Below are 24700 nucleotides of genomic sequence, written 5' to 3' on the forward strand. Positions count from 1 at the left end.
TGACTGCATTATCCCTGTTTTGTCTTAATGGATATCATCTCTAGAGTGCTTGGAATAGGATTAGGATAGAATTTCCACAATGTAGTGGCTACTAAAATGTAAAATAAAGGTTTACTAATTTAATGTGTGTAGGTTTTTAGAACTTGGTTAACCCTTTATGTCATTCCTATGTTTAATGTATTTTTACTTCAAATATGCAACTAGTTTGCCTAACAAAGAAAATAAATGCAATAAATGTGTGATAGACAGGGGCCCCACTTATCGGGTACCTTGCAACTCCCCATAGACTGTACTGGGGAATCTGTGGTCTTCTCTTTCTGCTTATCCTTGCATTGTGGATGGGCACTGACATAAAATGAAGCAATATGGGACACTGACCACTGTTCTCACAAAAGTTGGGCCTCCACGTATCAGTCATCAGAATACTCTTTAGGGTACGTTCACATGTACAGAATCCTGCGCAGATTTGATGCTCAGGATTTGTAACTGCAGATTAGAAGCTGTGCTCAGTCATTTAGTTTATATTGAAATCTGCAGCAGAAAATCCTGCGCATCAAATCTGCGTACGTGTGAACGTACCCTTAAACAATAATAGTCACAATGAGGGGAATTCATCAAGCATTCTGTGCCAGTTTTCCATATTGTTTCCTCCTATATTAGTGTCAGCCATAGTGTTCCCATAACAAACCTACTACCAGTATCACCATAACACAGCCTGCCATTGTGTCTATTTACTGGGATAACCACAGTTCCACTATAATAGTGCTAACCAGAGTGTCCCTTTTTCTAGTTGCAGCAATAGTGCCACCCATAGTGCTACCACAGCATAGCCAGTCCCAGTGCCCTTGACATTACCCCTGTTCAGATCCATAGCACCAGTGCTGTAGGGCATTATTGCTTCATAGGAGTGACTGAGCCACCCCACAGTTGTCTACATAGCGCAGCACTATAAAAGAGAAGCATATTAATAACAGCGTTGTCTGCACATCATCCCTTAAGATTATGCAGACTTCAAATGTAAGACATAATTTCCATGCCTGGAAGGATAGGAAGACGTTCCCCGGGGGACGCAGCAGCTCCAGACATCTCAAATGCATATAATTGTGTTAATGTAGGAATGCTCCATACTGACGGAAGACGATACACAGGGTTTGGATTTCCTAGTAACGGCTGCTTGTTTTGGTAGGTGTCCTCAGTCTGGAGGAGTTCAAAAAGCTAAACCTCAGAGATTTCCACAAATACCTGGGCAACCGAGAAATCACCATGAACGATTTAGTGAGGAACAGTCAGCACACCTGGCTCTACCAGGGAGAGGGCGCTCACCAGGTGCTAAGATCCATTCGTCAGAGGTGGGTATATAGGAGAGTATATCCCTTTAAACCTTAGGCTATGGTCACACTATGAAATGTCCGCACAGAGAATCTCCGTGCGGACATTCAGCAAACTGCGGGCACCAGAATAAACGCCGGCGCTAGGACCGCACTGTAATGCGCCGTCTCATAGACTGCTATGTATTCCGTTCGAAGTTCGCAGAAATGTTCACACGTCGGAATTTCCGTGGCGGATTTCATATGCAAAATTTGGCATGTTTCACTGGATGCCAAACTGCCTATAGGGGAGAATTTGTCCATAATACAGCGCCTAATGGATGTACAGTATGGTGGCACACCATGGAGTACCTACTCCTAAGTAATAGGGCATGTGCCACTGTTAAAGCATTGGGGGGCATTTATCATTGTAGGTGTAAGTGAAGCATTTTTCTACACCTTTTTTGTGTGTGCTGGTAATGTGTTGGAGCACCAAATTTATTAAATGGTCGCAGAGCATTTGATGCATTTTGTGCAGGTCACATTTTCTGAAATTTCTCTCTTCTCATACACCAAAAAGCTAAGCGAAGTCTGGGCTGGTGTAGTTTAGAGACTTTTCGGTGGCCTTGTACCTTTTTTTGTGCCTTTTCACAAAAAGGCGCAGTTCATAAACCCTTCCATATCATGTGTATTGCCAAAATCTGTGGATTGCAACTGAAAATCAGCAAAAACGTGTAAACCAAAAGGCGCAAAAAAAGGACACTTGTGCCAAAATAACACCAAATATAGACGGAAAAAAAAGGGTAAACGCATTGATAAAGTGCGTAAATTACACCAGCCCAGACTTAGCTTGGCTTTTTGGTGTATGTGAAATTTCAGAAAATGTGTATCTGCATAAAATTTAGCAAATGCCCTGCGACCATTTAATAAATGTGGTGCTCACAAAAAAAGGTGTAGAAAAATGCTTCAAGAGTACCTGCCACCATCTACATTGCTTTATATTATGCTGATGGTATGTTGCCCTCTTCATTACCAGCCCTCCGCAGTTTTTCTTTTTAATTTTCGCACAGTATTTCCTTCATAATCCTCTTTCAAAGGTTGCTCACTGCAGGCAGTATTCAATGTAGCTGAGGTGCGCCATGCAGCGTGCACAGCGCTCGCTCCCGTCTGGCTGATTGACAGGCAGGGAGCTGCGCTGTACTCGTCAGTGTCCAGGCTGCACTATGAGAGTTAGGACTCATGCATGATTCTGAACTCTATGAGACACTTGCGGCCGGGACATGTAGGGAGACCCCTAGTGGTCAGTTTTTACAAGTCTAAATAAATATATAAATATAATATTATTATTTTTTTTTTATGACATGGTATTAGAAAGTTTTCTAATACATTAACCCCTTATGACCACTGACGTAAATGTAAGTCCTGGTGCGGAGGTACTTAGCGCACCAGGACGTACATTTAAATCATGTGTATGACCGCGAGCATCAGAACAGTGTTTGCATCATACATAGCAGGTCCCGGCTACTATCAGACTGTATTTAGTCAAGATATTTACACGAGTTTCGGCTAGTCTACAGGTGAACATTCGTCACAAGGTCAGCAGCCAGGGGCCCGCCGGTAATGGCCGACATCTGCGATCACGCGGATGTCTGCCAATAACCCCTCAGATGCCATAATCAATACATCTGCGGCAATCACAGCATCTGCAGCAATGCGCATGTTAAAATAGAGGATCAGATCGCCTGTAGCGCTGCCTCGGGGATCCAATAATCTGTAATGGCTGCTGGAGGTCCCCTCACCTGCCTCCGTCCGTCTCCCAGCATCTTCTGCTCTGGTCTGAGATCGAGCAGACCAGAGCAGAAGATGACCAATAATACTGATCAGTGCTATGCCCTATGCATAGCACTGAACAGTATTAGCAATCAAATGATTGCTATAGATAGTCCCCTATGGGGACATAAAAAGTGTAAAAATAAAATTTAAAAATAAGCAATAAATTGTGAAAAATCCCCTCCCCCAATAAAAATGAAAATTGTCCCTTTTTCCCATTTTATTTATATAGCTCCTACAGATTCCGCAGCGCTTACAATTATGGGGTACAAACAAAGACAAATATCAGACATAATATTACACAATTCAAACAAGAGGTGTGGGGATATGTTGAGGATATGTTGAGGCCAATTAGTTTTACCCCCAAAAAGCTTATTTTTTTTAAAAATTAAACATATTTGGTATCGCCGCGTGCCTAAATGTCTGAACTACCAAAATATAATGTTAATGATCCCGTACGGTGAACGGCGTAAACATAAAAAATAAAAAAAAAATAAAAAATGATGATTTTTTTGTCACATTTTATTCCCCAAAAAATGTTTAAAAAGTGCTCCAAAAGTTATATATGTATATATGCAAATGTGGTATCTAGAGATGAGCGAAGTTACAGTGATTCGATTAGTCACGAACCTCGCGGTTCTGCAGTTGCTGACTTTAGCCTGCATAAATTAGGTGCTCCGGTGGGCTGGAAAAAGGTGGATACAGTCCTAGGAGAGAGTTTCCTAGGACTGTATCCACCTTTTCCAGCCCACCAGAGCACCTGAAAGCTGAACTAAATTATGCAGGCTAAAGTCAGCAAACGCTGAGCCGAGAAGTTCGTGACGAATCAAATCACTGTAACTTCGCTCATCTCTAGTGGTATTGATAAAAAGTACAGATCATGGCGCAAAAAATTAGCCCTCATACCGCCCCATATATGGAAAAATGAAAAAGTTATAGGTGGTCAAAATAGGGCGATTTTAGATGACTGATTTTGTACAAAAAGTTTGAAATTTTTTTATCTAGCCATGGGTATCATTTTAATCGTATTGACCCACAGAATAAAGAACACATGTTAACCATACAGTGTACAGTGTGGAAAAAAAAAACTCCAAAATGTGCAAAATTGTGGTTTTCATTAAAATTTACTCCCTAAAAAAATTTTTTGGGGGGGTTTGCCGTACATTTTTTGGTAAAATGAGATTTCATTACAAAGTACAATTGATCACGCAAAAAACAAGCCCTTATATGGGTCTGTAAATGGAAATATAAAAGCATTAAAAGGGTTATCTAGGAAAAAAATTTATTTATATATATATATATATATATATATATATATATATATATATATATATATATATATGAACTGGTTCTAGAAAGTTAAACAGATTTGTAAACTACTTCTATTAAAAAATCTTAATCCTTTCAGTACTTATGAGCTGCTGAAGTTGAGACTTTTCTGTCTAAGTGCTCTCTGATGACAAGTGTCTCGGGAACTGCCCAGTTTAGAAACAAATCCCCATAGCAAACCTATTCTACTCTGTGCAGTTCCAGAGACAAGCAGAGATGTCAGCAGGGAGCACTGTTGCCAGACAGAAAACAACAACTCAACTTCAGCAGCTGATAATTATTGAAAGGATTAAGATTTTTTAATAGAAGTAACTTACAAATCTGTTTAACTTTCTGGAGCCAGTTGATATAAAAAAAAAAGTTTTTTCCTGGAATACCCCTTAAAGGATTTTAGAAGGCGAGGAGGAAAAAACAAAAACTCAAAAATAAAATTGGCCTGGTCCTTAAGGTCAAAATGGGCTTGGTCCTTAAGGGGTTAATTAACAACATATAAAAGTTTTGTGATGACAGGTACCCTTTCACTTACACCTACAATGATGACTACCAATGAAATTGCAAAAATGTTTCTTGAGATGACACCGACTGTAGCAGGGGACCAGGAGAATGGGTTGTAATGAAATCACATATGGAGTTAAAGGGTACCTCTCATCAAATAAACGTTTGATATATTTTAGATTAATGAATGTTGAATAACTTTCCAATAGCATGTTAATGAAAAATATGCTTCTTTCTATTGTATTTTTCCCGATCAGTCCTGTCAGCAAGCATTTCTGACTCATGCTGGAGTCCTAAACACTCAGAGCTGCCAGCCTGCTTTGTTCACAGCCAAACAGGCTGTGAACAAAGCAGGCTGGCAGCTCTGAGTGTTCTCCTTTGCGAACAAAGCAGACTGACAACTCGTAGTGTTTAGGACTCCAGCATGAGTCTGAAATGCTTGCTGCCAGGACTGGTAGGGAGACCCCTAGTGGTCATTTCTTCAAAGTGGAAAATTAAATAGAAAGAAGCATATTTTTTAATAACATGCAATTGTAAAGTTATTCTGCATACATTAATCTATGATATATCAAAAGTTTTTTTGATGAGAGGTACCCTTTAAATGTTTTACACTTTAGCAATCGACCTTAGGCTAGGTTTCCACACAGGTTTTGTTTTTTTAGGGTTTTTTAGAAAATTGCCACTGCAGTTTTTGAGCCAAACTTAGAAGTGTATTCAAAAGGAATGGGAAATATAAAGGAAGGACTTATTCCTACTGGATCCACTTCTGACTTTGGCTCAAAAACAGCAGTAGCCTCTTTCCAAAAAATGCCAGAAAAAAAACGTGTGTTTAAACCTGTAGATTCAAGCCATAGGATAGCAGGACACAAGGACTCACCTTGTGTCCTGCTATCCTATGGCTTGAATCTACAATAAATTTGGGCTTTTATTGCACGTTATCCTGTGCTGGACCATCTATTTCTTCATTGCTACCTTGGTGTTGGTTCACACGGTGCCGTGCGGCAGGCGTCTGGCTGGAAGGGTGAGCTGAGTTACCATATATATACTCTCTTGTGTGTTTAAGCCTAGATTTAAAATGATAGTAGACAGCAATGTAATATTTTAGTTTCCCCCCCCCCCCCCCATACTATTCTGCTCCTCGCTCTTTACATAAGGGATGTAAATCTCTGTGATCACCTCTTGAATGACCCCCGGGGAGCTCATATCTATGATTGCCTATACATCCTACAATAAATAAGCTGTTGTGCTGAAGCATAACCTGTATTGTACGACCAAAATGGGGATTGCAGGTTGCAGGAAAACTCTTATCTCCATAATCCACTCAGAGCGTTTGTTTACTGAGCCTAATGTAGTGTTAATTGAGGGGCGCAGAGGAAATGAGGATCCAGTCTGCCTGTAATCATTGGCAAACACTGCCGCCCCTATGTTTACCTTCATTTGCTTTCCCTAATTAATACAATGCATTCTCTAAAGCAGTGGCCTTCAACCTGCGGACCTCCAGATGTTGCAAAACTACAACTCCCAGCATGCCCGGACAGCCAACGGCTGTCCGGGCATGCTGGGAGTTGTAGTTTTGCAACATCTGGAGGTCCGCAGGTTTAAGACCAATGCTCTAAAGTTTGTTAGAACCTCTTTAAACTGTTTCACATGTTCAAGTTTTTTAATTGCAGTTATTGAATATAAAGACATGAATGGATCAGAAATGAGGAGAAGGTTGAGGCTATGTTCACACACAGTTTTTGGTCCCGTCTTTTTACCCTCAAAAAACGTCTGTTAAGTAATACAATGGAGGAGATTTCTCAAAACATGTGTAGAAGAAGAGTGGTGCAATTGCCCATAGGTCACTTCTTTAATTTTTGCAGGGGCCTTTTTAAACGGGAAACTGACTCGCTGATCACCTGCACTTAACCTTTTATAGTGCGGGTGAACAGCATTAAAGGGGTACTCCCATGGAAAACTTTTTTTGTTTTTTTTTTAATCAACTGGTGCCAGAAAGTTAAACAGATTTGTAAATCACTTCTATTAAAAAAAATCTTAATCCTTCCAGTACTTTTTAGGGGCTGTATACTAAAGAGAAATCCAAAAAAGAAATGCATTACCTCTGATGTCATGACCACAGTGCTCTCTGCTGACCTCTGCTGTCCATTTCAGGAACTGTCCAGAGCAGAAGAAAATCCCCATAGCAAACACATGCTGCTCTGGACAGTTCCTAAAATGGACAGCAGAGGTCAGCAGAGAGCACTGTGGTCATGACATCAGAGCAAATGCATTTCTTTTTTGGATTTCTCTTTAGTATACAGTCCCTAATAAGTACTGGAAGAATTAAGATTTTTTTTATAGAAGTGATTTACAAATCTGTTAAGCTTTCTGGCACCAGTTGATTTACAAAAAAAAAAAAGTTTTCCTCGGGAGTACCACTTTAAAACAAGGGGTCACTCCCTCTGAGATGGCTTCAGACTGAACCCCCCTCTATGGGAGAGTGGTGCACCAAAGTCCATCAGATCTGCAGATTTGAGGAAATGTCACATAGAGCTATGAGGAAACACGACTTGTTCCTCAAAATTTGGGTGCCGTGGCTCAACTATCAACATAAAAGTGTTTAGTGTCTCAATGGTTAAATACCCTGGCTTGGAAATCCTTTTTTTTGCCAATAAAAATCTTTTTTTTTAATGCAATTTTTATACAAATTTTTTGTTTTGTTTTTTAAATTAAAAGAATTTTTTTTTAATTCAGGGATGTGGAATTCCTATCGCCCGACGCCCGGGACTAGCAGTTTTGGGCACCGGGCAGGTGAATTTGTCCGGCCCGGCTTCGGGCAAGCAGGGCCGGACCTGACAAGTGCGGCGGCGATCTGCAGTCTGTATGGAGCGGGCTCCCGACTCCTGCCCGCTCCATACTCTGCAGCCCCCGGCTGTAAAAACCTGTCCTCGGAAGCAGAGCAGGGGAGATGAGAAGCTGTGTATTTGTCTTCTCTCCCCTGCTCTGCAGACGTGTGGGGGGAGATGAGGGGGCATGGCTTCTTGCTCCCCGTGCAGACCTGCGTCCTCTGCCTTCATTCCCCCCAGCTGTAGCTTCGGAGAGCTGAGGGGAGGAGGCACGTCTGCACGGGGAGATGCATGCGGCGCTCACAGGGGAGTATGGAGCGGGCTCGGGATTCCTGCCCGCTCCATACTCTGCAGCCCCCGGCTGTTCTCAGTAGCCGGGGGCCGCCGCTAATAGCCAGCATGCAGCGATCGCCACGGCTGGCTATTAACCCTTTAGATCGCCGCTGACAGGTGCATCTAAAGGGACATGTGAATGCTCCCTGGTGGGCTAGTGGGGTGGATCGCCCCCCCCGCAGCGATCTCGGGGGAAGATCCACTATAGAGGTAGCCGGAGGGCTTACCTCTGTTCCCTGCTGTCCCGGCTCTGTCATTGATCATTGTCCTGGCTGGACCAGGCTCTATCAATGGATCACAGAGCACACAGATTAATAGAGTTCAATAGAATCTATTCATCTGTCTGAGGAATCTAATGATTCCTCCTATAAGTGTAATAAAGTGTAAAAAAACTAAAATAAAATAAAGTTTTAATAAAAGTTTGAAAGACACACATTAACCCAGTGGTCCTTAAACTGTGGCCCTCCTCGTGTTACAAAACTACAATTCCCAGCGTGCCAGGACAGCCGAGGGCCACAGTTTGAAGATCGCTGCATTAACCCCTTCCATGTTAAAAGTTCAAATCACCCCCTTTTCCTATATAAAAAGATGCAAACATAATAAGAATAAACATATTTGGTATCGCTTTGTGTGTAATTGTACAACCTATGAAAATATAACATTATGTATCCCGTACGGTAAATGTAAAAAAAATACCAAACCACAGAGTTTAAATTTTTATAATATCCCAGAAAAAAAAGTTAAAAAGCGATTAAAAAGTCAGATCAATACCAAAATGGTACCGATACAAAAAACCGATTATGGCGCAAAAAATGAGCCCTCATACAGCCTGGTATGCGGAAAAAAAATAAAGCTACAGGGGTTAAAAATGGCAATTAAAAAAATTTGAAAAAGTTCTGAATTAGTAAAACGTGACGTAAACGATACAAATCTGGTATTGCTGTAATCAGGCGCCTAAAGTATAAAACTAACATGTTACCTCAACCACAAGGTAAATGGCGTAGAAAAGAAAAACACCAAATCTGCTAAATTATCTTTTACTATTTCAATATCACTTCCCTAAATATATATATATATATTTTTTTTTTTTTGGTTCGGAGAATATGTTATTGAAAAATTAGAAAGATATCCTTATAGTAGGTAGTTATGGCTATTATAGGGCGAGGAGGAAAAAAATCAGAGCATAAAAGTGAAAATTGGCCCGGACAAGTGGATCGTCAGGAGGGACAAGTAGATTTTGCTCCATTTTAGTCCCGTGGACAAGTAGTTTTTTATAAAATTTCCACACCCCTGTTTATTCATGTATTTTTGATTGTTGGCTGTTTTTATCTACAATTGTATGGAAACAAAGAGCATGCTGATTATTGTAATGGGTGTTAGGTAACCTGATATGTGCCCTAATGGACGTTTTACTATTGAATTCAATAGAACTTAATTATTTAAAAAAAAAAACTGACAATTTTTGCCTTTTTTTGTGAAGTAAAAATTCAATATATGGGCAATTTACAGTCCAAAAAATGGGGGGGGGGAATATTTATCAAAACCTGTCCAGAGGAAAAGTTGCCCATAGCAACCAATCAGATTACTTTCTTAATTTTTAAAAAGGCCTCTGCAAAATGATAACCGCAATCTGATTGGTTGCTATGGGCAACTGGGAAACTTTTCCTCTACACAGGTTTTGATAAATATCCCCCTATGTGAACATGGCATATGTAGACATTTTAATAGTTGGTATATACCCCAAACAGATATCTATCAGTAAATACTGAAAAAAACACCACAAAGTGCTGCAGATCCACTAATCCGAATGAGGTTGTTTTGGTCTCATTCAGGTTAATGGGACAGTCTGCAAAAATTTAGTTGCAGCAAATCAGCCAAGTGACAATATATCCTTAGGAAATGTTCATACGAGTGGATTTTAATATGTCCACAGCAAATCTGTTAATCCTTTTACTACTGCAGATTTGCTGCAGTAAAGTCAGTGGGTAGCAAAATACACCGAAAAATATGTCTGTGTGAAGGTACCCTTATAGCATACTTTTCATTTCAGATATCTTTTCAGGATAAGCTGCTCTGTCTATGTACATGAGGAGCAGCACTATTTCTGGTCATTATGTTACTTGTATACAGTATCTTTCCCTTTGGTTACCCCCCCCCCCCCTCCTTCAGGCAAGGCCGGCGCATGGATTTTTCTTTACACAGGTGATGGTGTATTTTGGTGCACCCTATACTGCTACCCCCCTGTGACCCCACCACAATCGCCTTCTGTCCCCAACTCCTATTAGGAGGTATGACAGCCTCTATGTTATACCAGAAGGAGATATAGAAAAAAGAGGTGCGCTCCTAGTGGAGAATTAAAAGGTAGAGTGACATGTGCACTTTGCACCTTACCGTGTGACGTTGTGCTGAGGGCACAACACCTCAGTAGGCCTGTACACTCGCTGGGGTCTGTAGTCCAAAGGTACGGGCGGCAGCCTGGGCGTCCTTCACAGTGGCCTCCAGGTCACGGTGCAAAAGGGTATGAACATGCGCTTTTAACACCCATTGCCTGATGAAGAACCCGGCCCGGGTTCGAAACCAATGTGTTGCACCCCTTATTCTGTACCAATAAACGCCAGTTTTTATTTTAACGAATAACCTTGGCCTTTTTGGTCTCCTGGGATAGGCGCCAACGGGTTCTAATCGTCCAAATTTTTTTTGCTTCTCTCCATCTATGTTAAATCAGTCTCTCATAGCACTTCCATCCTCCCTATTATAACCTAACACCTCAGGAGTAGGAGGGAGAGCACGCAGCATGGATAGGATGGGGTGAGAAGCGGAACTATGCCCGGTATAGGAAGTACCCAGCACGTTCCAGCTATCTCTGTGCCAGGCACTATGGGGGAGGTTTATTAAAACCTGTGCAAAGGAAAAGTTGCCCATAGCAACCAATCAGATTTCTTCTTTCATTTTGCAGGAGCCTTGTTTAAAATGAAAGCAGCGAGCTGATTGGTTGCTATGGGCAACGTTTTCTCTGGACAGGTTTTGATAAATCTCCCCCTATCTCCTTCAGTTCCATAGACTTTTAATGGAATAGTAGTGTGCATGCTTTAATGCTGCTTCATTCAAACCGGAGACGTTGCACCCCACTCCTGTCATTCATGGGGTTCCCAGCTGTGCCCCCTCCAGCTATGAACACTTCGTATAGCACAAGAGGAAACTACTGACCTGGTACCATGTTTGCCTACAGGCTGTATCTGGTATTGCAGCATTACAAGTGAATGCAGCTAAGCTGCAATACCAGACACCACCTAGGGACAAGAGTGGTGCTGTACCAAGATAACTACTTTAAAGGGGTATTCCAGGAAAAAAATTTTTTTTTATATAACAGATTTGTAAATTACTTCTATTAAAAAATCTTAATTTGAGTTGAGTTCTTTTCTGTCTAAATCCTCTCTGATGACACGTGTCTCGGGAACCGCCCAGTTTAGAAGAGGTTTGCTATGGGGATTTTCTTCTAAACTGGGCGGTTCCCGAGACACGTGTCATCAGAGAGCACTTAGACAGAAAAGAACAACTCAACTTCAGAAGCTCATAAGTACTGAAAGGATTAAGATTTTTTAATAGAAGTCATTTACAAATCTGTTTAACTTTCTGGAGCCAGTTGATATATAAAAAAAAAATTTTTTTCCTGGATAACCCCTTTAAGAGGTCAGCCACACAACCGTATTATGGATCAATACATCATATTAATCTGTAATATGGATCTGTACGGAACTGTAATATGTGACTCATTGGATACTCATTGCATACCGTACCTCCAAAGGGGATAAAAAAGGGCTATGTTCCACCTCATGCCATATAATGGAAGTTTTCTCCCTAATATAGTAAAATTGAAAAATGTAAATTTTTACACACCCTTCCATTATGCGGTGCACCAGAGCACAGAATCACTTATACTCCTGTTCATCCACATGATAAGAGCTGAAAACTGAACATCTATAGCTAAATCTTTAGAAGGCAGCAAAGGTCCATGTAAGCTCTGCACAACATTACTGGTTTATGTTCATTCAGTGTCTATAAAGCTAGGCGACTAGTGGTGGATTTTAGTCAGAATGTCTTACTTGAAATAAAACTGCTGGATAGTATATATGCTGGATAGTATATATAAAGACTTATGACTTGATATATTTACTTTCTATTAGAGTCATCAGGTTAACCCATCTGCCCTCTGAAGTGGTGGAGAATAGCGAGCCTTTACAGGTAGTGAGGTACGACACCGGCGGCCATTACCATGCCCACATGGACAGCGGACCAGTGTTTCCCGAGACAGCATGTGCCCACACTAAGCTAACAACCAATGAAAGCGCTGCTTTTGAAACCTCCTGTCGGTAAGAGACCATCCACCGTCCCACACGTCCGTTCTTTATAACAGTGAATCCCCACCAGGGTGCCTCCAGCTGTTGCAAAACTACAACTCCCAGCATGCCCGGACAGCCAAAGGCTGTCCGGGCATGCTGGGGGTTGTAGTTTTGCAACAGCTGGAGGCACCCTTGTTGGGAAACACTGCTTTATAAACATAGCGTATTATGTAGTCTGTACATTCTTTACCAGTGTTTCCCAACCAGGGTGTCTCCAGCTGTTGCAAAACTACAACTACCAGTATGCCTGGACTAAAAATGGCAGGTAGTCTTACTGCCAGTTCTACTGTTATGGGGATCACATAAATGAATGATCTTTTTTCTTTGAAAAATTTGGGGACTGACTGGTGCCCTTCAATTGCTCGTGCAGCATTGTAATAAAACAGATGTCCACCACATCCTCCTGCTGTTTGGAATGCATTTTGCGATGTACAGATGTCTAGACCTGATGTGGGCATACTGTCCCCTGCTGGAGGTATAGATATATGACCTGCTCCATTCGTTGTGTCCTAATTATGATCTGTACTTCTTCACAGGTATGTCACAGTTCTCTTTTACCTAAACAATGTCACAGGGGGTGGAGAGACAACATTCCCAATAGCAGATAACAGGACCTATGAAGAAATGGTAAGTCAGAGTCCACAATGGTAGCCTTTTTATATTCACAATTATAGGCAATATAAAAGGACACAGCTTAGTGTGTGTGTGTGTGTGTGTGTGTGTGTATATATATATATATATATATATATATATATATATATATATATATAGAAAACAATGGCGCAGCACTCCAAAATTGCAAAAAAGTGTAAAAATTCCTTCATGTCAAGATTCAAAGCTTTGAATCTTGACATGAAGGAATAAATTTTTACACTTTTTTGCAATTTTGGAGTGCTGCGCCATTGTTTTCTATTACATGGAATTTGATCGAGTCGGGGCGCTGGCACCGGGCATCTAATGGTGAAGTAATGCTGCATTGTTTTTGAATATATATATATATATATATATATATATATATATATATATATATATATATGTGTGTATGTATGTATATAATATAACCTAATACTGCTATCTGATCCTACTAATGGACCCATATACACGGCTGGATATGAGATATGGGTCCATACTGTATATGTGTGTGCCTCTGATTTTATATGGAGACATACAGAAAAAATAATAATTAAGGTCATGTTCCAGCAATGTATATGGTTATATCAATTACCAAAACTGGAGATAGGTGACAAAGCAGTGATCATAAGGGTAAGAAGATTTCTGAGCTGCATGTCCCTCATCCTACTGTACTGCGAATGCAGAAAAGGCTATGTCCAACACAGGTTTATCAAAAAAGACCCAAAAATGAATTTTTGTGCTTTTAGATGATTTTTCAAATGATTTTTGAGCGGTTATGACCAAAATTGCTGTGTGTAAACATAGCCTTTAATAGGAACTGTTACTTTTAAAAACTTTTTACATCTTGTAGAGACATGTATAAAGTTTTGATTGGTTGAGGTCTGAGTGCCTGGACCCCACCGATTGCTAGAACTTCTGAAGGAGAAGAGCATTCTAAGTGAGACAAACTTACAATGTAAGTCTATGGGATTGTCTCAGTCAGCCGTGTTTTACCTGCTCTAGCCTCCCTGGCGGTATGATTCTGTCTGGAAATTTGTACCAAAAGCGGTACAATTTTTTTTAACTGAATTTCACATCTCCCTTCGTCCATTTCACATCTCCCCTGTCACATTCCCCCTCCCTTGTCACATTCCCCCTCTCCCTTGTCACATCCCCCGAAACATTCTCCCCCCTCCTTGTCACATTCTCTCCCCTCCTTGTCACATTCTTCCCCCTCCTTGTCACATTCTTCCCCTCCTTGTCACATTCTTCCCCTCCTTGTCACATTCTTCCCCCCCTTGTCACATTCTTCCCCCTCCTTGTCACATTCTTCCCCCTCCTTGTCACATTCTTCCCCCTCCTTGTCACATTCTTCCCCCTCCTTGTCACATTCCCCCCCTTGTCACATTCTTCCCCCTTGTCACATTCCCCCCCTTGTCACATTCTCCCCCTGTCACATCCCCCCCCTTTGTCACATTCATCCCCCCTTGTCACCTTGTCCTGCAGCAAATACACTGGGTTTGCCGGCAGATTTCAAACCTAGTGTATTTACTGCAGAACAAGTCCTTTCCCCTTCAGCCAATCACAGGCTTTACACCACTGCGGCCTGTGATTGGCTGAAAAGTGAAAGGTCCTAGAAGATGAATAGTGAAGAGAGGACACCCCGGACCGCACGGAGGGGAACGGCATCTGCAGGGACCGGGACTAGGTGAGCAAAAGGTTTTTTTATTTTACTACTGCTTTCTTTTACACTTAGCTCAGTGTTTTTCTAACAGGGGGCCTCCAGCTGTTGTGAAACTACTACTCCCAGCATGCCCGGACAGCCTTTGGCTGTTCGGGCATGCTGAGAGTTGTAGTTTTGCAACAGCTGGAGGCCCCCTGGTAGGGAAACACTGACTTTTTTAGTATTTTTCATTATCTGCTCTGGCCGGCCCCCGCAACGGGAGCCGACCAGAGCAGATAATCGCATGTTTTCCCGGAGGCCGCATCGCTATATCGCATTGCTTTTGCGATATATCGTGCAGCCCGGCCGGGAACTCTGCAATTCTACCCCGAGTGTGACTCGGGGTTACCGATCCTGGCAGGGAAAATTAACCCCGAGTCACGCTCGGGAATACCGCTCAGGAGGCTAGTTAGTGATTGGTTGGGGTCAAACTTTTAACATTTCTCTAGGACATGTCAAAAGTTTTTTAAAGCCACAGGTACACTTTAAGGTTTTTTATTTTATAAATTAGCTTTTTCATTTTGTGTTTCTTTCGTGTTGCATTTTTACAGTCTTTAATCCAAAATGACATTGATCTCAGAGACACACGGAAGCATTGTGACAAGGGAAATTTGAGAATTAAGCCTCGGCAAGGAACAGCTGTCTTCTGGTACAATTACTTGTCAGATGGCAAAGGTACGTGAGGTTCAGTTACATTCAGCAGACACATGGGTCCAGGATGTGATGTCTGGTTGGTTTACCACTTTTCTCCATCCATAGAGTATGTTCGCACGATGGAATTTCCATACAGAATTCTGCAATAGAATTCCGCACAGAAATTCCGCAGCAGCAGAGTCCCATTGATATCAGGGGAATTCTGCTGCACTGTTCACAAGGCAGAATCTGGAATGTTTTGGTGTCTGCAGAAAGAATATATATGTCTATCCTTTCTGCGGAGTCCGCATGGAAATTAATTGCCGTCTATGAGACGCTGTCCACATGGAAACTTTCCGTGCAGACATTTTCCCGTGTGAACATAGCCTTATGGTCATTATTGTGTTTATACCTCTAAGGCTATGTTCATACACAGTATTTTGCTCAGTATTTTTAACCAAAACTAAGAGGGGGATAGTTATCAGATATTTATCTGTAGAGGATGTGGGGCAGTTGCCCATAGCAACCAATCAGATCGCTTCTTTTATATTTTAAGAAACCTGTGAAAAATGAAAGAAGCAATCTGATTGGTTGCTATGGGCAACTGCTCCACTCTTCTTCTAGACAGGTTTTGATAAATCTCCCCCAGAGTGTAACCAACACAGAAAAATGTGCAAATCTTTCCACTATAGTTTTCTCTTTGCTGGTTCTACTCCCGATATAGCAGAAAATCCTGATTAAAATACTGTCCAAGCATATCCAAAATATGCTTATCCCACCTACTATATTCTGCCATATTGCTGTAGTCACTCTTATAAGTTGTAAACAGATTGAGACTGATTATAGTTCTTCAAATATTTGGTTAATATTACACAAAGAAAAATGAAGAAAGGAATGTACAGTCCACTCTATGCCTCCAAGAGGAATCTGTCAGCTCTATATCATGCCCAGAGCTCAAGTGTCAAGAAAGTGTTGCTGAACTGCAATATCCAGTGGTTTCCTCCAAACATGATGCTTAAAATTGAGACCAGAAATGTAATCTTGGGTTCATTAGACCAGGGGCATATGGGAGAGCATGCAGAGAATCTTGTTTCTCACAGTCTGAGAGTCCTTTAGGTGCTTTATTTGCAAACTCCAGGCAGCTTTCATGTGTCTTTTACTGTGGAGAAGCTTCTTTCTGACCACTCTGCAATAAAGACCAGATTGGTGAAATGCTGCTGTGATGCTTGACACTGTGAAAATAGTGAAAGGTTCTGAATGCATTGTATGTATGTATACGCTGGAGGTTCCACCACTGATCACAAGATGAAGCAGCAGTCAAGCATGCGTGTTGCTGTTCCAAAGTTTATGAGAAGACAAGTCCGGAGCTTCATCTTGTTTTTGCCTTTTTTCTTTTAGGCTGGGTAGGGGATTTGGATGAGTTTGCTCTTCACGGAGGCTGCCTTGTGACAGGGGGAACCAAATGGATTGCAAACAACTGGATTAATGTTGATCCCAACAAGACACGACAGCTGTGGTTCCAGCAGGAGATGGCCCGATATGCCAAAGATGAGCATGAAAGCCAGCAGGAGTGGACAGTGGATAAGTCATACAAGGACATACACGTGGATTTATAACAGGAGAAAAGCATGGCTAGAGGTAGACGTGGGTGCAGAGCGCAGCTATCACTTACCCCGTCATTTACATGCCCTGTACTTCTTGTTCCATGTCCTGGCCTTTGAGCTTTGAGAATTTGATAGGGCTGCTATCCAGGCTCCGTGCCACAGACAGGCATCGGTGAGAAGAGTCTGCATGGCTGGTACACAGGAAGCATAGTAGAGAGGGGCTCTGTGCTGTCAGACAGGGCAGCAATGGGTAAGCCACATTGAGCTACATTTATTGGCTTTTCATTACATCCAAGTTCAGATTTTTTTTTTTTTTGCAACCTTTTTTAATATCACTTATGTATGGACAAACAACAACCACCACCAAAAATGTTCATTTATGTCGGCTGTGAGTCTACAGGCTGCGAATTTACTGTATCTGGCAACATTTTTTAATGTGAACAACCATTGGAAAAAAGCTTCCATCAAGGGCAAATGAAGATCATTTAGTGTGTTTAATGAAGGTGTAAAAATATAGGGGGAAATTTATCAAGAAATGTCTATGTTAGATCAAATTTCCACCATTTATTTTGTCTATACTTTGACTGCACCTTATTCATCAATAATGAGCCGCATAACGATGAATAAGGTGCAGCTCTCCTTTAGTGTGAAAAGTTGTCTAACGTACACCTTTTCTAAAAAAGAGTCAGACCAACAACCAGAGGCCTGGGTTCTCAACCTGTGGTACACATACCCATAGGGGTACGCCACAGGTTGAGCGTTGGTATGCGAAAGCGCCGGCAAATACTGCCCATGCACTGGCAAGTACTTGTTAGCGCACAGCTGGGCAAACCTCCAGCTGTTGCAGAACTACAATTCTCAGCATGCAGTGACAGAAGGGCATGCTGGGACTTGTAGTTATGCAACAGTTGGAGGCACACTTCTATAACTTTCAGCATGCCCTTTGGCTGTCCGTGCATGCTGGGGGTTGTAGTTATGCAACAGCTGGAGGCACACTGGTTGCAAAACACAAGAGTTTGTTAGATAAACTCTGTCTGTCAGTGCATGCTTGGCGTTATAGTTTTGCAACAGCTGGAGGCACATGGGTTGGGAAACACTGAGTTACAAAACAGATAATGTTTCCCAGATAGTGTAACTTCAGTTGTTGCAAAACTACAACTCCCAGCATGCCCAGACAGCCGAAGGGCATGCTGGGAGTTGTAGTTTTGCAACTACTGGAGGAGAACAGATTGGGGACCACTGTGTAGTGGTCTCCAAACTGTGGCCCTCCAGATGTTGCAAAACTTCAACTCCAAGCATGCCCAGACTGTCTAGGCATGCTGGGAGATGTAGTTCGGCAACATCTGCAGGGCCAGATGTTACAGAACTACAACTCACAGCATGCCTGGTCTGTCTGGACATGCTGAGAGTTGTAGTTTTGCAACATCTGGAAGAGCACAGATTGGAGACCACTGCACAGCGGACTCCAAACTGTGGCCCTCCAGATGTTGCAAAACTACAACTCCCAGCATGTCCAGACAGCCAAAGGCTGTCTGGGCATGCTGGGAGTTGTAGTTTTGAAACTCCTAGAAGCAGCAGCAAAGATTAGTGACGATCTTCACTGCTGCCTCTGATGCCGACGCTGCCCCATTGCCTCCCCCATCCCTGGTTTTATAATTACCTGTTCCCGGTGTCCGCGCTACTTCTGGCTCCTGCGACGTCCTGCGCGCTGCGCAATGACGAGTAACTTCCTCAACGCGACGTCACCGTCAGTGCGCCCAGTGACAGCTCAGGACGCCGCCGGATCCAGAAGTAGCGCGGACCCCGGGAACAGGTAATTATAAAACCGGGGAGGCAATGGGGCAGTGGCGGCGGTGGTGGTTGAACTAGGGAGGACCCCAGGACAGGCAGGGGGAGAGAAGCGGGTGGCGGCGGCGGTCTCTGGCCCTGCTAAAGCCCCTACAGTTCATTGATTTAAAGTGTCTGCTTCAAATCATTGATCTGCAGCGGCTTCTGAGGGTGGGAGGGGTGAGGGGGGAGAAATAGCCGATAACTTATACCGGAATATCGGTATAAGTTATCGGCTATCGGGCTGGTAACAGCGGGACTTCTGCCAGTTAACCCATGCGATGCCACGCATCCCCAGGTTAACTGAATGCCGTCTATAGATGGCGGAATGCGCTAAGGACCTGCGCAATTCGCCGTCTATAGATGGGATTCTGCGGGAAGGGGTTAAAGGTTGAATTGTGGAAGGTAGAAGTGATTCTCACGCCTACTGGTAGGTGGTGTAGCTTTGCGCCTAAAAATTTACATTTACGCACAAAATAGTGACTTTTGACTAAAGTCGCAATTGATAAATACGTGACCACTGCATGGTAAAAAAGAAAAAGTTCTAGGGGTAGGCAAAAAGAGTAAAACTGTCTACATCAAAAGGCGCAGAAAAGTCTCAAAATATGCTGCTTGCAACTGAACTGCGCCAAAATATAGACAAAAAAAATGCTCTAAAAGCAATGATAAATCTCCCCCATAGTTCTTGAGGTGAAAGCTGCTGCTGGATGGGGGATACTTTTTTTTTTAGGGGCTTGAATCCCCCTGTATTACTTAGTCCTATCAGAGACAGTGCTCTTTAGAATGTGGCCCCTGGAATGATCAGACGGTCATCCCAGATCCTGCTCCCAGCATCCCCAGCATACAACTGCAGGGGAACTAAAGTATTACATGGCAGCCATTTATATCATTGGCCATTCTTGTAATACAGGCTTAGAAGATTTCCTTTTTATGATGACAATATGTGCTAATATTGCATATAGACAAGAGTTCTGGAGTTCTCTAAAAGAGAAAAATGTGCTGCTAAAAATGATATAAAGAAATTTGTCAACCCAAAATGTTGAACCTTTTAAGACAAGAAGTACGGTAAGTGCTTTTTCATCATACTGGGTCACTTTTATTTTTTACACCATTTGCACAAAAAAAAACTATTTATTTTATAAACATCAGGTTATATCTGTTATTTAAGGATGAATGTAGACGGGGAGTTTTAGTAGTCAACTGGATTTCACTTTATTTGAAAGGAGGAGAAAGCGCTGAAACATCATTAACCCTCTCAGAGAATCTTTATTTTTCTTTATTGATTGCATGTTGTATGTTTTGGAGATCTGTAGCTTTAATATCTTTCCATAATTGTGTAAGAAAGAGAAGATTGCATATCAAAAGTAAGTGGATGTCCTAAGCAGGGCTACCCCACGGGAAGCCTCTCAGGTCCAGTTTGATCTTTGTCTCCAGCTTCATGTCATACAAGTGTCTAATGTAACTGTGTGAGCTTCTGCTGTTATCCCTTTGTCATGTCGCTTTGGCTTCAAAATTCTGTGCTGATTAATTAACTTATATTTATTGGTATTTTCTGTAAAGACATAGGGGGGGATTTATAAAATCCTGTCCAGAAGAAAAGTTGCTGAGTTTCCCATAGCAACCGAGGCATTTTCAAAATTAAAGAAGTGATCTGATAGGTTGCTATGGGCAACACAGCAACTTTTCCTCTGGATAGGTTTTGATAAATCTCCTCCATAGGCCCAGATTTGTCAGTGCTGTCTAAGGCAGGCAAGTATGCATTTTTTTATTTATTCCTAAGGCACCATGCCACCTTTAAAAAAAAATATATATATATATATTTTTTTTTTTTACGGCCTGTAGCTACCACTAGAGGGAGCTCACAGCATACATATTTTATAGAGTTTAATGTGTAAACTAAATGTAGTAAACCTCTGAGCACCCTCTTGTGGTAGCTGCAGGTACATAAAATGCTAGAATTATCTCTGTGTCTTCAGAGGTTATTTGTCTTAAACAAAAAAAGAAACTAATCAGCACAAAATATTGGACCTGGGGTTTGATGTTGACATGCACTCTACAGTGCTTTCATCCCATTTTTTTTTTTTTGCTTCACAATAAACATAGTAAAACAATAAAGACGGTACATATCCTTATGAGGATTTCATGCCCGCTGTAAAGTCAATCTATCCAATAGAGTGACATAATCCCATGAGGCAGGTTTTATCATCTCTGTGGTGCTGTACGAACATATACTCGCTATATTGCTATTGTTAGTATGGGATGCAGTTTCCACATCAGAGTTTTCCAACCAGGGTGCCTCCACTGGTTCAAAAGTACAACTCCCAGCATGCCCGGACAGCCAAAAGCTGTCCGTACATGCTGGGAGTGGAAGTTTTGCAACAGCTGGAGGCACCTGATTGGGAAACACTGCACTATGCAGAAAACCCCCTTTAAAACGGCCATAGACATTAGTGGAACGTCTGCTGATAACTAGCTGACAGCTTAAATAACATATCAGACTTTCTCAGTCATGTCCCCCTATGGTGCCCTAAATGAAATAAGATCACTTCACTAAGTGATAAACACCAAAGAACTTAGGGGAAACTAAACGCATAAACCCTCATTTCCCTCTCCCAAACCTATTTAATAATCTAAATATCATTCAGTTTCCTCTCTTCTAGTTGTCATTTACCTGCAGGAAGTGAGGAAAAGACATCATTCAGCCATTCAGTGAGTCTCTGTCCAAGTCCCTCTCTGAAAGGAGCCCCCACACTCCTTAGAGACACAGACCACATGATTTCTGCCCTGCACTGATGAGTCATGCTCCCTTTAGTGCTGAGAACTGGGAGGTGTATGCAGCCTCAGCCAATCAGAAAGGGAGCTGACCAGCAGTGAGAGCAGAGCTGCAATGACTCCTGGGACTTGTAGTATCATGCTGCAGGGGAAGGAAATATGGAAAAGAATCTCAAGCAGCCAGAGAAGACAACAGGGGCCACAGGAGCCATGCATATCAGGTGGAATCATTTCAGGGAACATATCCAGGTAGTGTGGTGGCTTTGAAGCTTCTTTTTATATTTAAATACTTCCCTGGAGCTGTTTCCTGTTACCCTGGAGCAGTGCATTGTGGAAGATCAGATGACAGTTTAAGGCTATGGCCACACAGTAACATGTCACATGACAACAGATCGCATCTAGGTCGCAAATCAAAATATATGTGCGACTTTATTACAGTGGCATTTCGCCCGTTTATAAGATAGCCAAAATGCAGAGAGGCCGCAAGCAGGTGGCACTCGCATGTGATTTTGCATTGAGATTGATGGCAGAAAAGTCGCATGTGACTTGTGACCTGAGAACAATAATCCATTGAAAGTGGATTTTTTGCAACTGTTGCGTCACAATCATGCTATGTCGCAGCTACAACACTATCCACATGTCTAACAGCGAATGGAACTAAACTGTTGTCGTTTCCAAGGGGTCAACTGATAATATTTCAAAGTGTCTACATATAAGAATAACAAAAAATACTTTTAGTATTGACCTTGTACGGAGCATGCAATTGTGACTCCAGCCTTAGGGTTATTTATTTCCTTATCATTGCTGGTCCTCATCACTCCATCTTAAGAAGAAATGTTATTTAGTGTTATTTTCGTCTGTTCTGAGGTTTAAAAGTTTATTGTCCTTGTAATTTTTATGTCTATGTGATGCTTGATGCCTGAAATGCGTGGGATTTATTGCACTTTTTCACTGTTTACACACCTTGAATCAGGACGATTATCATATGAACTATCCCACATGTTATTTATTGGCACGTTTCACTTTATGTAGCTGTTTCTTCAGTTAATGTTGTTTGTTTTACCTTTTAAATTATTGAAAAATAAAAAATATTTATACCTGGGTGCGTCTCGATCGTTTATTGCAGACCAGACAAGGAAACATTGCATGAAATAATATACCTGATGTATTCTGTAATTGTGGATACTTCTGAAGAGTCAATGGTAAGAAAAAAATACAATATGAATCATAGGATACATAGGATACTCCAATAATTTAATAATTTTATAATATATTTAGTGGACTTCTACATGTGCTTTTGTGGAGGGTCATTGACTGAGAATAGAAATATTGGACATATGTAGCAGTATTTAGTATTTATATTCTTGTGCATAGGGAGCAGTATTATAGCAGTTACACTGGGGCAAAAAAGTATTTAGTCAGCCACCAATTGAGCAAGTTCTCCCACTTAAAAAGATGAGAGAGGCCTGTAATTTTCATCAGGTATACCTCAACTATGAGAGACATAATGAGAAGAAAAAATCCATAAAATCACATTGCCTTATTTTTTAAGAATTTATTTTCAAATTATGGTGGAAAATAAGTATTTGGTCACCTACAAACAAGCAAGATTTCTGGCTCTCACAGACCTGTAACTTCTTCTTTTAAAAGTCTCCTCTGTCCTCCACTCGTTACCTGTATTAATGGCATCTGTTTAAACTTGTTATCAGTATAAAAGACACCTGTCCACAACCTCAAACAGTCACACTCCACTATGGCCAAGACCAAAGAGCTGTCTAAGGACACCAGAAACAAAATTGTAGACCTGCACCAGGCTGGGAAGACTGAATCTGCAATAGGCAAGCAGCTTGGTGTGAAGAAATCGACTATGGGAGCAATTATTAGAAAATGGAAGACACACAAGACCACTGATTATCTCCCTCGATCTGGGGCTCCACGCAAGATCTCACCCCGTGGTGTCAAAATGATCACAAGGACGGCGAGCAAAAATCCCAGAACCACACGGGGGGACCTAGTGAATGACCTGCAGAGAGCTGGGATGAAAAAAAACAAACGCCTACCATCAGTAACACACTACGCCACCAGGGACTCAAATCATGCAGTGCCAGACGTGTCCCCCTGCTTAAGCCAGTACATGTCCGGCCCGTCTGAAGTTTGCTAGAGAGCATTTGGATGATCCAGAAGAGGATGGGAGAATGTCATATGGTCAGATGAAACCAAAGTAAAACTTTTTGGTAAAAACTCAACTTGTGTTTGAAGGATAAAAATGCTGAGTTGCATCCAAAGAACACCATACCTACTGTGAAGCTTAGGGGTGAAAACTTCATGCTTTGGGGCTGTTTTTCTGCCTGGTCCGTGTAAAGCAAAGAATAAATGTGGCCATGTATTGTGAGATTTTGAGTGAAAACCTCTTTCCATAAACAAGGGCATTGAAGATGAAACATGGCTGGGTCTTTCAGCATGACAATGATCCCAAACACACCGCCTGGGCAACAAAGGAGTGGCTTAGTAAGAAGCATTTCAAGGTCCTGGAGTGGCCTAGCCAGTCTCCAGATCTCAACCCAGTCAATGTTGCACAGCGTCATCCCCAAAACATCACTGCTCTAGAGGAGATCTGCATGGAGGAATGGACCAAAATACCAGCCAGTGTGTGAAAACCTTGTGAAGACTTACAGAAAACGTTTGACCTCTGTCATTGCCAACAAAGGGTATATAACAAAGTATTGAGATTAACTTTTTTATTGACCAAATACTTATTTTCCACCAAAATGTGCAAATATTTTAGTTGAGGTATACCTATGATGAAAATTACAGGCCTCTCTTATCTTTTTAAGTGGGAGAACTTGCACAATTGGTGGCTGACTAAATACTTTTTTGCCCCACTGTATATTCTTATACATAGGGGGCAGTATTATAGAAGTTATTTCTTTGTGCACAGGGGGCAGTAGTCTAGTAGCTTTTTTTTATCATAGAAAGCATAATGACTTGTGTTGCACTTATTCCTATGGTC

General features: G+C 41.8%; 2 protein-coding genes across 4 annotated transcripts in view; one reads left to right on the top strand and one right to left on the bottom strand.

Annotated features, from left to right (window-relative positions):
* The window catches only part of P4HTM (prolyl 4-hydroxylase, transmembrane), an 87656-nt gene extending 64865 nt beyond the window's left edge, over positions 1-22791 (top strand). The window contains exons 5-9 of the mRNA XM_056524817.1: positions 1187-1349; positions 12304-12489; positions 13056-13146; positions 15406-15529; positions 16886-22791. Of these exons, the coding sequence (XP_056380792.1) occupies positions 1187-1349; positions 12304-12489; positions 13056-13146; positions 15406-15529; positions 16886-17103 (782 nt within the window). The 3' untranslated portion in view covers positions 17104-22791. The remainder of the gene's footprint in view (positions 1-1186; positions 1350-12303; positions 12490-13055; positions 13147-15405; positions 15530-16885) is intronic.
* LOC130276026 (secreted frizzled-related protein 5-like) overlaps positions 1-24700 on the bottom strand; it is an 82661-nt gene that overhangs the window by 32553 nt on the left and 25408 nt on the right. The window lies entirely within an intron of this gene.

The sequence above is a fragment of the Hyla sarda genome, chromosome 6 (assembly GCF_029499605.1).
Source record: "Hyla sarda isolate aHylSar1 chromosome 6, aHylSar1.hap1, whole genome shotgun sequence".
Taxonomy (NCBI): domain Eukaryota; kingdom Metazoa; phylum Chordata; class Amphibia; order Anura; family Hylidae; genus Hyla; species Hyla sarda.